Source organism: Phalacrocorax carbo, chromosome 2, assembly GCF_963921805.1.
Source record: "Phalacrocorax carbo chromosome 2, bPhaCar2.1, whole genome shotgun sequence".
In the NCBI taxonomy this organism is placed as follows: domain Eukaryota; kingdom Metazoa; phylum Chordata; class Aves; order Suliformes; family Phalacrocoracidae; genus Phalacrocorax; species Phalacrocorax carbo.
The window spans coordinates 145680094-145692637 of NC_087514.1; the positions used below are offsets into that span (position 1 = coordinate 145680094).

General features: G+C 37.9%; 1 protein-coding gene across 1 annotated transcript in view; it reads left to right on the plus strand.

Annotated features, from left to right (window-relative positions):
* LOC104052265 (macrophage mannose receptor 1-like) overlaps nucleotides 1–11954 on the plus strand; it is a 36340-nt gene extending 24386 nt beyond the window's left edge. Inside the window, exons 20-30 of the mRNA XM_064444731.1 lie at nucleotides 206–342; nucleotides 1383–1497; nucleotides 2067–2263; nucleotides 3331–3421; nucleotides 4793–5025; nucleotides 5859–6024; nucleotides 7091–7243; nucleotides 7684–7800; nucleotides 8009–8170; nucleotides 10322–10354; nucleotides 11008–11954. Coding sequence (XP_064300801.1) covers nucleotides 206–342; nucleotides 1383–1497; nucleotides 2067–2263; nucleotides 3331–3421; nucleotides 4793–5025; nucleotides 5859–6024; nucleotides 7091–7243; nucleotides 7684–7800; nucleotides 8009–8170; nucleotides 10322–10354; nucleotides 11008–11177 — 1574 coding nt within the window. The 3' untranslated portion in view covers nucleotides 11178–11954. The remainder of the gene's footprint in view (nucleotides 1–205; nucleotides 343–1382; nucleotides 1498–2066; nucleotides 2264–3330; nucleotides 3422–4792; nucleotides 5026–5858; nucleotides 6025–7090; nucleotides 7244–7683; nucleotides 7801–8008; nucleotides 8171–10321; nucleotides 10355–11007) is intronic.
* Nucleotides 11955–12544: the final 590 nt, after the last annotated feature.

Below are 12544 nucleotides of genomic sequence, written 5' to 3' on the forward strand. Positions count from 1 at the left end.
ACAGGGATGAGGATCTAAAGTCCATAAATGTCTTCTGTTTATAAAAAAATAATTTAATGCATAAATGTAGTACATGGCTCTTTTACTCACTTTTACGGTCTAATCAGTAAAGATTGGCCTCTTTCTAACTCAAAATAAGAAGTGATAAATCATTGTTACAAATACTATAGTATCTTGACTTGCTATTCAATCTAATTATTTTTAGGCTTGTGGAATGATGTAAACTGTGGTTCCTCCAATAAATTTGTATGTGAAAAACACAACAGTTCTATTAATTCAACGTCTGCTTCTCCATTGCCTCCTGGAGGATGCCCAGAAAGTTGGTTTTTATTTAACAACAAGGTATGTCAACAAGTATCTTCAGTAAATCATGTAAAGCAGTGGAACTGAAAAAAGAATTGCAAAAAATGTTTTTATGATTAGAAAATAAATCTGGAGTGTAACTATCTAGTCTGAACATGCTGGCTGGATGGCTGGGCCTTTTTGGAGGTTGCTATAGACATTTAACTTTGCAGAGAAATACAGTAAAAGCAGATGTATGCTGAATACATTTCAGAGAACATAATCTGTGCAGGCTTAAAATACACTGTTACTGTTTAAGAAAATCCCTCCTTCTCCTCTCCTCTCCTGTGTTACATATTTATGCTAGAAACTAAAATTTGTAACTGTCAGTCTTGAAAAAAAAATAAAAAGCATTTCAGGTGGAAGGATTTAGAGATAATGTATTTGAGTAATCCGTTTGGCTTGTACAGGGTTCCGAAAGCTTTGAGTTCAGAAAGATGATGACAAACTACAATTTTTTTGAGTGTAGTGTTACATTCAGACATGGGCTGGAAGTCCTCACTGCTTTAACAGAAGAATTTGTACCAATTTGAGTTGCAGCTCCATTTGCCAAAGGTTGTTTTGTCTCACTGTGCTACTATTGCATCCTCAGAATGTTAAGTCAATGTGTCAAAGGATATTTCATACACTTTGACAGGATGAACAGTCGTAACCACAGTTATTGGAAGAGGAACAAGGCACAGTAGAGATCATTCCCTGTAGCTGTGTCAGTCAAAGCCATATTTTCTTAGTTTTAAATGATCCCTCTGTTATTGCAGGAAGCAGGCAGATGAAAATGTGAAAAGGGATTATGCACTTGACATCATTACAATGTGTTCAGGTGACACTAGACTCCTGGCTTACACCTTGTGCAATGAGAGGGGCTGAGCACCTACCTGGGTAGACATACATTCTACTCTGGAGCTTTATCACTTATTCTAGCCTTGATGTCTTTTTCTGGAGAAATGTAGGTCTAGCTATATTAATAGCTAATTGATATTAGTCACGTATAATAGTTCTTTCCTTTGCTAGTTTGAATGAAGCGCTTCCTTTTTTTCCAGTGTTTCAAAATATTTGCTTCCAATGTAACAAGAAAGCTCATGTGGCATGCTGCGCGAGATGCTTGTATTGGTTTGGGAGGAAACCTGGCTACCATACCAAATGAACAAGTGCAAGGTACATATATGGGCTCTATGGAAAGAAAAATATATTAATGTCACTAAAGAAACTGTATACTCTCCAAAATAGAATATGGGATTATCTGCGGAAAATTACTTATTAGCCAGGTCAGTTTATGCTCCAAAGTGTGAAACGATAGCTAAATTTTTGCATATAAGAAATAAAACATGTGTTTCCGGTTATTTCAGTTGCTCAGTTTTCATGAAACTTCCAGTCTGTTTTGAGTGTGGTTGTACAGATCCCTCTAACTGACACACATCTCTATTTTCTGGCTTTCTCACTGGCAATATGACTTGCTGGAACACTACGTGTGCATACACAGTGGTGAAGGGGACATTTTCTAATTTGCCCCAGAGCTTTCCTTTTGGCTATTTTTTCAACCTTAATGCCTGTGTAATGTATGTTCCTACAGGTGCTTATCTAAACATCTTGCTCAAGGCAGATGGGCTCTGTAGGGGGAAATGTTATCCTTTTAACATGGCCCCAGTTCTGGGCTTTTGCACATTTTTCCTATTTTGGGTAAGTCATGATGAGCTTTCCTTAATGAGAAATCTTTGCTTCCCCAGCTTTCCTCTTCTATCATTTAAAAGATGCCACAACTAATGTTTGGATTGGGATGAACGATATCAACGAAGAGTCCACTTTTCTTTGGACAGATGGGAGCACCGTTTCCTACACCAACTGGGTTAATGGTGCACCAGAACAGAAACAAAGCTACTTTGACTATTATGACCTTGAAATGTTGACAGACATCACTGTGGAGGTACAGGAAATTTAAGCAAGCTGTGTATCTTAGGCAGCTAGGTGACTTTCCTGAAAGGGAAGTTACAGCAGCAATAACAAGATGCTGAAACAAGTCCTTTTATAAGCACAATGGGGCTTAGCAAATCACCTGATAATGATGCCAAATACACCAAAAATGTTTGGCAGAGGTTCTGTAGAAAGGGACCTATGCTTCCCATCTGACCTACTGCAAAATACCAGCTCTGTAAAACAAGCCCAGAGAGGCATATATTACATCAGTTACCTGCATTACTGCAAACATTAAATTTGGAACACCAAACATAGAAAAGTTATGATAAACCACAATTCAGGTTGTTGGCGCAACATTAATTTGTCTATGTATATGTCCCGTTCCTGGCTCATGTGGTCCCACACTGCTTTACTAGTTTCTGATGGTACAAAAGGATACCTTCAACAGAAGGGCTGCTTCCCTGCTGAAATTCAATCTCTTTTCCAAAGGAGGTAAAAACGTAATTTCTGAGGAAATGGTAGGCAGCTAGTCACCAGGGATTTTTAACATCTACCATCAAGTCAACTTGCTTATGACTAAGACTTGTTTAAATTGGCATAAGAGAGAAAGTCAGAAGAAATGCTGAAAGATTGAAAGGTGGTCACGGCCAGCCTTGAAATCAGGCTCTTGAAATCAAGAGCCATGAAGGAAATCTTGAAGCAATTAAACATAAGGAAGTAAAGAGAAGATTTGTTATTACTAAAGACATCTGATAGTGATAGCTTGATAATGCTACAAACAACTGATAAAGAGTACCTGTTTTCTGAAAGATAGTCTGCTTCAGTTAAGAAAAATCCAGACTGGTAAGTTTATATTTATAGACCTTTCTTTCAGACCTTGACTGGCAGCAGTGGAAGCCTGGTTCAAATTTAAGGGGTCACTAATAAATACCACGTCAAGCTGTTTGGCAGAAACCTAGGAGGTTTGAACTAATTTCATAGGTGTTCAATGAACTCCTCTCCTCTTTTCTCTGGCATCAGGCTCACAACCTCCTGATTGCCTTTTGTAATGGCTGTGTATCTTCCCCTCTCCTTCAGACAGACTGTGTCTTCATAGTGAAATCAGATGGGAAATGGAGAGATGATAGCTGTGACAACGAGAGAGGCTATATATGCCAGATGAATTCACGTGAGTTCTGTTTAACCCAGTCACCTAAATAGAAAAAAGTATCTCAGATAAGCTGAATATATAAGCTGATGTGATTTCTTTCAGCTTTGAGTCTCATTCTGAGTCTCTCAGGCTTCCAGAGCTCCACCAGTCTTAAGGCTGTACTATTTTTAAAGTACAGTTTTTTCCACAGAAATTGCTGGAGAGGAACCACTGTCTTAATTGGGGTTTTATACCTAAATCATGAATAATGTTAGAGAATAATAAATGGAAATGGATTTATTCTCACTGAAATATGAGACTTTTAGGCATACTCTTTAAGTGTGGTGTAAAACCATGCTCTTGCAGTGTTCTCCCCATACTCCTGCTGTCTCTAAGCAGAGCATTTAATCCTCTCTTAAAGTTTCTGCTGAATGCCACATGATGTCTATTAAAATGTACAGCTTTTTGGCTGTGCCTTTACTGTAGAAGGATATTGATTTTTTTTTTGTTAACACTAAAATGAGTAATGAATGTTGACTTTCCTACTGTAGAACTATAATTATGCAAATCCCTGCTGCCCAGTCATATAATGGGAGTGGAGAAGGCAAAGCACAGATAACAAAGCAGTTTTGCCTCACCTTTATTACTGCATTAGTAAAATCTATTCCCTCCTGCTTCAATCAGCTCCTGCAGCCTGTTCAGTTTCAGCATAGCTAGCCTATAAGAACCCCCTCTCCCTGCACAGCAAACATATAGTTTTAGGGGCACATTTTTAGTTTACTTAACCCCTGTTACAGCTCTGCGAATACATTTACATTCTCAACAGTGGATATATACACTGCCTGACTCAGATGTGCAGGCAACGTTCAGGCAGCCCTTACAGACAGATTAACAACTTTGAGTCGACAGCAAGTATCAAAGTCTCAGGTTGTGACAGCAGGGTACAACAGTAAATGCCTTAAACATCTAGCCCTGTGTCCTCTTCACCAGTGTGATCTGAAATAGGTGTGCTCATATATCCAGATTTAGTCAAAATATCTTAAAGCACAGAAACAGAAGTATCCAATTTATGAGTCTTAGTCTGCACTAGTCAGGCCTCTAGCGAGTATTGTCTTTTTTTCAGGGCATCCAGGATTTCACCCTGCTTTTTATATTATGAAATTTTGTTCATGTTTTACAATAAGTTTCTTTTGGGCTTTTTTGTTTTGGTGGTTTGGGTTTTTCGTGTGGGTTTTTTTGTTTGTTTTGGATTTTTGTTTGTTTGTTTTTCTTTCTGAATTATTCATGAGCTTAAATAAAGATTTTGATTTGTTGTTAATAGTGGACCTTTTGACCTATTTTTTTTGTAGCTTCCATGCTAGAGATGAGTGGTATGTTCTAAATTCATGCATTCAGTTTTTTACTCCATAGTTACCATGCAGTCTGAAGTACCAACAACAAATCCACCCTCTGGCTTTGCCCGTTATGGTGACAGTAGCTATTCAATCATCTCATTTGAAATGCAATGGGAAGAGGCCAGAAAAATATGTCAAGACAAATCTGCAGAACTTGCCAGCATTTCAGATGCCTACATCCATTCATTCTTGTGGATCCAGATGCTGAAATATGGAAAACCTGTATGGATTGGTCTTAACAGCAATTTGGTAAGTGCTGGACAGATGAGAGGTGCAGGTGCTTGGTAGGCTCTCCTCCTCTTTATAAATCTGCTGGACGCCCAATTTACAGGAGTGCTGAAACAACTGTACTCTGAATGGCTTTACTGTGTATATGCATAGGGTTTTAGTGGTCCTGTAAGAGTTACTCAAAGACTTCCACGCACCAAATGGAGTGAAGAGTCAAAGAAAAAATTAAGCAGGAAGCTATAGATGAAAGTAGAAAGCTTTAGAAATGGTAAAAGAAATAAAGGTGCAGACTGAGAGTCACAGGCCAGGACATGCAGCTATTGTGAAGCAACAATTAGCCAATCTGAATGTCTAACTCCCTGGTATATAGAGGACTACTTATAACTATTATTATATTAATAAAAGTTATTATAAGAGGTATTTTAAGATTATTTTGACTGTTTAATGTCAATTAATCTTTAGTCACCAAATAGATCCCATTTTTAATTTAACTAAAGCAGAGCGGAGGGGAGTAATTCCCTGTAATTGCTTCTCTTGATATGGGATTTACTAAATGACCTAAGATGAACTCATCTGAGTTTCTTGCCATGTTAGAAAAGTTTGTGTTTCTTCAGAAAAACTCTCCCAAAAGTGATGCACTAATGAACAATGTTCATATGTAGTTTTTGTGTAACTCAGAGCACCCAGTTACACTGCTTAGAACAGTGAATGGTGTTTTAAAAAAACCACTAGCACAGGGCTTTTTTTTCTGAAAAATTCAAATAGAAGTAGGACATTATGTTTACGTGTTAGAACTTTTAGTGTTAGAACTTTTAATGTAAAAAACTCTGTTACCAGAACTTCTTTGTTTTCAGACTGGCAGCTATTACAAATGGACCGATAACTGGAAAACCAGGTACACGAAATGGGCAGCAGGGGAACCAAAGAAGAAAAATGCTTGTGTCTACCTAGATCTTGATGGTACTTGGAAAACAGCATCCTGCAATGAAAGCTACTTTTCAGTTTGTAAGACATCAGAGGGTAAGCAAATGAATGTAATAAAGACACATTCCTAGTTCCATTAGTCTGCCTAATCCTAGAGACTTTGCTCTGGCTTGGGCTAAAACCCTCAGAGGAGTATGCTTCAGGATACTGTCTACCACCCTGCAGAATCTGGAGGTTTGCTATTGGATGATATCTGAATTCAGGCACACAAAAGCCTCTTGTGCAAACAGAGATGGCTGCACTGCTTTCGTGGTGGTGATACTTGCCTAAGATGAAGCTCTGTCTTCAAGGTATTTTGCTCTTTCTGAGATGTGAGCATAAATCACATTTGAGACTGTGTGTAATATAAGTGCTGGGAATGTGCGCTGACTGCGAGGGCTGCAGCAACTGAATAAGTTCATACAGGTATCACTGGGCCAAAATATAGGCAAGAGTTTCACTCCTGTTTACTATTGCTAGAGCTAAAGCAGTTCTGATGTAAGTGAAAGAGCCTTGGGAATGTGAATGAGACTTTAACTCTTTGTATTGGTATGCGGATGCATGTTTACTTGTAGATTTTGTAGAACTGTGTTGTTTTTCCTCCTTGAGGTTTTAAGTTTACATAATATAGTCTGTTTCTGATAGGAGATTCACCATATATTTTGCCACTTCGAGGCAGCTTCCAAGTTAAAGCTTTGTAGCCTTTGTATAAAGTGCCAACATACAGAGACCAGGCAGCCATACAATATGGAACTGTGGTATCAATGATTCATTAGTCTACAATAGCCTTCTGTGTTGTGAGAATGCAAATTTGAGATCTGTATCATCCCTCAAGGTTTGCTTTCCTCACAGCACTGCCAAGGCGGTTAGTTAGATGCTGCAGGATGTGATTTGTTTCCTTGTCCTAAGAAATGTGATTGGAGAAACAAGGTGTTTCACACTCGTGACTGCCTGGCTTTCCCTGTTGTCTGAGCTGGGGGCCTGTAGGAATAATCAGGAGCAGAGGTCCAGATAGTTAAAGCTGGTGAGCTGGGTGAGAGAAATCCCACATATTTACACGCATATCCTACCTCATAGGTTACTCATAATGCAATACCAATTTCATACCATATGGCTGCTTTAGCTATAGCTCCTACTGACCCTGCTCAGCTGCCCGGAGACTGCCCTGAAGCAGCTGAACTCCGAGCTTGGATCCCTTACCGCGGCCACTGCTACTACCTCGAAGCATCAGCTGGGACAAGCTGGGCGCTGGCTTCCCTTGAGTGTGCTCGGTTAGGTGAGAGCCTTCATTATCAACTCATGAGTTTTGCATGAACATTTATACAAAATTCACATAAAAATGTAAAAACATTTATAAAAAAAAATAATTAGAAATACTTTATTTACCTACCAAGCTATTCTAAACCTGGCACAATGAAAATAAACTGACACAAGTAACTTTGTACAGCCTTCTGTCCTCCCAGGGGCTGTAGCCTCCCAGGCGTAGAGCTCCCCATCAGCTCCTGGCTGCTGGGGCACCATCCTGGGGGCAGTGATGGGGGGCCATGGCCGCTAAGCACCCCCAGGGCTCTGTCCTCTGCAAGAAGCAACGGGAAAACCAACATAATAGTGTGCATAATACTTTTAAAAGTTAGTGTTTGTATAGATTTAAAAGAGGAGGTTATTCCAGTAGTTGCTCATGTTGCTTACAGTTATTAGCTTGTTAATGTCTTTCAGGTGCTACCTTGGTTTCGGTAGAAAACGTGGATGAATCTGACTTTCTTATACATACAATACAACCACTTGGAAATAAAGTAGGAGGCTTCTGGATAGGACTTTACCAAAACGTGGATGGTAATGTCTTACTTTCAATATTTAATTGAAATATGCTTCGCTAATATGAGAAAAAATGAGGATAACTGTATTCTTACAAAAAAATGATGTAGTCTTCTGCTGAGAAATGGCTTACTATTATGTTTTTTAAGTCATTTGCTGAGCTAATGAGTTAAAATATTCAGGAGACACATTTCACATTTTTTAAACTCTGGATGTTGCTCTTTAGGACAGTGGTTGTGGCTAGATAATGCTGCACTGGACTTTGTCAACTGGGAGGACAAAGAGTCTGGTGTGGAGCATCACTGTGTTGAAATGACTGCACCATCCGGTTATTGGGACAACATTGATTGCTCTTCTGAAAAAGGATTTATCTGCAAAAAACCCAAAGGTAAGCCCTTAGTGACTCAGCCCTTAGTGACAGAGCAGATCTGTTTACTAGTAACTATTACAGCCCTCCACCATTTCTGGAAGTAATTTCTGTCAGTTTTGTTTGCATATCTCACTTTTCTAAATATTTGCAGTTGCCTGTTTTTGCAGGCTGTGAGCTCTTCACATCACTGTCTGCACTCGTACAGAAATACGGTAATATGCTGTTGAGAACAAGGCTTTCAAAAAAATTTTTGAATACCTAACACAACCACTGGTATGGCATCTGTCAAACACCTGTGCAAGCCTACAGCTTTTCCAGGAACTAAGTATTGTAACATTTATTATATCATTGAAAGGAGGAATGAATGGGAATAATCACGCTTCCTCTTCAAGCTTTTTATACTCAAAAATTATACTACTGCCCAGTGTCAAAAACTGGCTTCATATTGGGCCTGATTCAACAACCTTTAAGTCAGTAATGCCTCAGGGGTACTAAAAGGCCAGCTGTTTGTGTTGCAATAATAACATAAGGAGTACTTCCCTATTAAATGGAAGCTTCAAGTCATTACAGAAGCTGTCTCATCCGCATTTCTGGAAAATTTCACACAGTATTGTGTATACCGGACTAATTTTTCAGAGGTAAAAAAACACGTGTAGTATTCCCAAGTGGAGATACGAAAGATATAATTGTCTGAAAGAAAGCACTATCATTCCATTCTCATAAGTTAGGTGTTAAAATCAATCTTATCTAAAAAATAGTAGGTTGCCATCTTTAAACCTTTGTACTTTCTTTTGTAGTAGTTGTGAGGTCTGGTTCAAATCTCCAGCTTTTGCATTGTCCCCAGTAAATTATGGGGAACATCTCTGTCCTATGCTGAAAACCTCATTTTCTATGTAAAACAATTTCTAGGATTCCTTTGTTTGAATGAAAAGTTGAAAGGACGTGATTTCAATACTAAAGACATCACAAGACACACTAGTTGTCAGAAAAATAATTGAAAATTTAGGGATAGGTTTTAATCACTTTGCAAATGTAGTCTTTAATTAAAATACCAAACTGAAATGCAACCAGAAAACAGTCATCTCCCATGCACTGTTAATTTCCATGCTTAAATCAGCACATGCCCATGGCAGTAAATCAGTTAATCCCCATTAAAGATTTACTGAGAACATCCAAATTATATTCTATCCCATACAGTACTAAAATAATAAGAAAGCACTAAAATCCATCCATTGAATCATAAGATGCTCTCATAGGTAACTATTTCCTGCCTTAGTAGGGGATACTGTTGCTTTGTACCTATTCGTTTTACATTTTGCTCTGCTTTCATTTCATTTTATATTTTGCCTTTATAACTTCTCCTCTGGGTAGCAAGTGTGTTTTCAAACTGTAATGTAAAAGAGCCAATAGGAGAAATATTTTCTTGATAATTTAGGGAGTCTTATAGAAACATAGAATAATTAAGGTTGGAAAAGACCTCTAAGATCATCAAGTCCAACCATCAAGCCAACACCATGTCTCCTAAACCATGTCTTGATTCAGAAGAGTTTTTCTTACTTTATAAGAACATCCAATATGTTTAATTCTTCTTTTCTGCATGTCAAATATTTTTTGTACATCTTCAACAAAAAAAGGTTTTACAAAGGCCTTTTCTTTTTCTCTGTCTTTTTTTTATGCATAGACTAATTGGAAGATTGCAGCCTTGATTCAGAGGGCATTTTGCAGGGAAGGCATTTAAGAATTTTAAACTTAATTGTAACAGCAGAAGCCTGCTGGACATGCAGAGCTTCCTAAAATGTGCTATGTGAAAATAATCTTGAGTTGTACGTCATGTTCTTAGTAAACTAAAGCTAATATTTCAGGAAAAATGTGAAAAAGGTATTTTTCAGTGAACGTAGAAAAGTATCATTTTTTGAATATTGGTAGATATAAATGTAATATAACGTTTTAAATGAATGAATATTGTAGTTTGGTAATGTTAAGTAGGAAGGTAAAGCCTTAGTAACATATTTTTTGCCTCACTTATGTTGCCTTTTGTAACAGATGTATATGTTATTAATGCAATGGTAATACTTCAGGGGTTTTTGTTCCTGTATAATTTTAGCAAAACAGTCAAACTTATGAATTCTAATGAAGTATCATATTATTTCTCTCGAATATTGATTGAAGTTGAGCCAAGTGGGAGTCCTCTAGAGCAAAAAGGTAAGAGCTTTCATAAGAAAATTACCAAACAACTAAATAGAAGAAGAACTTAAAAGGAGTTTTCCCAAATCATCCCCTTTTATAGAACAAGTCGTGCTTATGGTTACTGGGATGCATGGTTATAAATCATTCAGGGCAATCCCATGGTGCCTTTTACATGCACACAAGCACTCACATGCTCTTGGTTGACTGGACTGCTGCAGGGCTAACCCTGAGCTGACAAGGTCGCAGTGGCTCAACTGGTGACTAACCCTGAGAACAGGCACAGAGAGCTTTAACTAGGCTGTTAAAACCTATGTAGATGTATATGCAAATTTCTTCCATAGGTATTATTGTAAATAATGTAACATAAAAATATTGTAAAACTAATTTCCAAATACTTAGCATCCCCTATCCATATCTAAAGCATGCATTTTCACTGAATTCTTACAAGCATCCACTGCATATATTGTATATCACTGTAATCCAGATGCAATAAAACCATGTTAGCTTTAGCAGCTGAGATCTGGCTACTGATCAGCAATTCAGCGCTCAGATTTACACTGAACAGGCTCCAAGTTCAGGCAGGAGGGAACATGTCGTCCATGTTTTTCATGTTGTATGTGGAATAAAAAATTACTAAGATTTCTCACAGTTTTATGCATCCATTTCAGGCAAGGAAAAGAATGAAGAGACTCACCCACCTGTTCACGTCTCTGTTTGGCCACTCATTTTCTTGGCTATTCTCACTCTTCTTGGAGCCAGCATGTCTGCCTATTTCTATAAAAGAAAAAGACAAAACAAACTCTCAACAGATTCTGGCAATGAAACACTTCTAAAATGATGTGTTGGTGACTGAAGAATTGGTGAGAATGGGTCGTGTGGCATGTACCAATTCAGAGGAGTAAGTTACTTGGTGAAATTAAAGGACGTATCTGTTAAAAGTCTCTAGTGAGGATATGTGTAATCTTAAATTAAATCCCTTTTGTCCTTTTGCACTAACAGACTCTTTTGTATCCTGCATATTTTACAAAATCGGAATTATGAATTGATGTTATACTTCTGTAACTGTCAAGATGTTGTCAAGTGCCTTAGCAAAAACACTAGTGTAAATACCTTGTCAAGAACAAATACATGTACTGAAAAAGGACTATAAAAGTCAACTAGTGAGAATGAATGTTCAATAAAGCGTGACTGCTACCTAGAACTGTATTCCCATGACCTTGTGGACACTGCAAAGAACTGAAATCTGTTGTAATCTTGAACTCATTTTGTCTCGCAAACTGCACTCATTCAGACCAGAACTTTTATTGTTCCTTATAGCTGTATCCTATTACACTTACTTATAAAATGGTGCTTCATATACTTATCTCAGATAACTTTGGGATAGAAAACCTTGCCATTTTCATTCTGTGCTATGGAAAATACAGTTCATATCAGCAACGGATATTAAGCTGAGGTGTAGGTTTTGGTCTTTTTTCAATCTGATAATATGATTGTTAACTGTAGTATATTCGCTAACATGAATTAAAATATTCTCACCCTTGCATTCTTCCTTCTTTTTATTAATGCTTTGAAATAAATAAAGTTTTTATTAGTACAATTTTCAGCTTCAGACTTCCCTGTGATTCAAGTGATAGGAAAGGGGAAGGGAGGTGCTCCTCTCTGCACAGTAGCTCTTTTATCAATAACAAGGAGGGCTTCTCTGCCCACCACTTTGAATACAGCTTGAATAAGCACCAACTTGCCATTTTTAAATGTGAGAAAAAGGAACTGAAAACTAAGGAGTGTTGCAGATGATACTGTACTAGGAATCTGCAAGAGGACTAAGTTTAAGATGTTAGGAAAACAGTGGAAAGCAGTACCAAATAGCATTTAGGTGAGCTGCAAATATAATTTAGACACTAACCACTTTATGGAGGAGTGATTAGCAGATAGGCCAAGCAAACAACCTGCCTTCCCCAGGCTGCACAGACTCTACTGAGCAAGCTGGAAACTTAAGAGAAATAATAATAAAAAGTAATGAAGTTTATTATCTAGGCACTGGACTCCTATTTTCTTGGCATAAATTCAATGACGAATTTAGCACACTGGTGAGAACAGGTTATTGCACAAGTGAAATGCAGCACGCAGGATGTTGACCTCAGAAAGTTTGTAACCAGCATTAAGCTGGTTTGTCATGTGAAAGGGGCAGCTCTGAAGTGCTCAGTT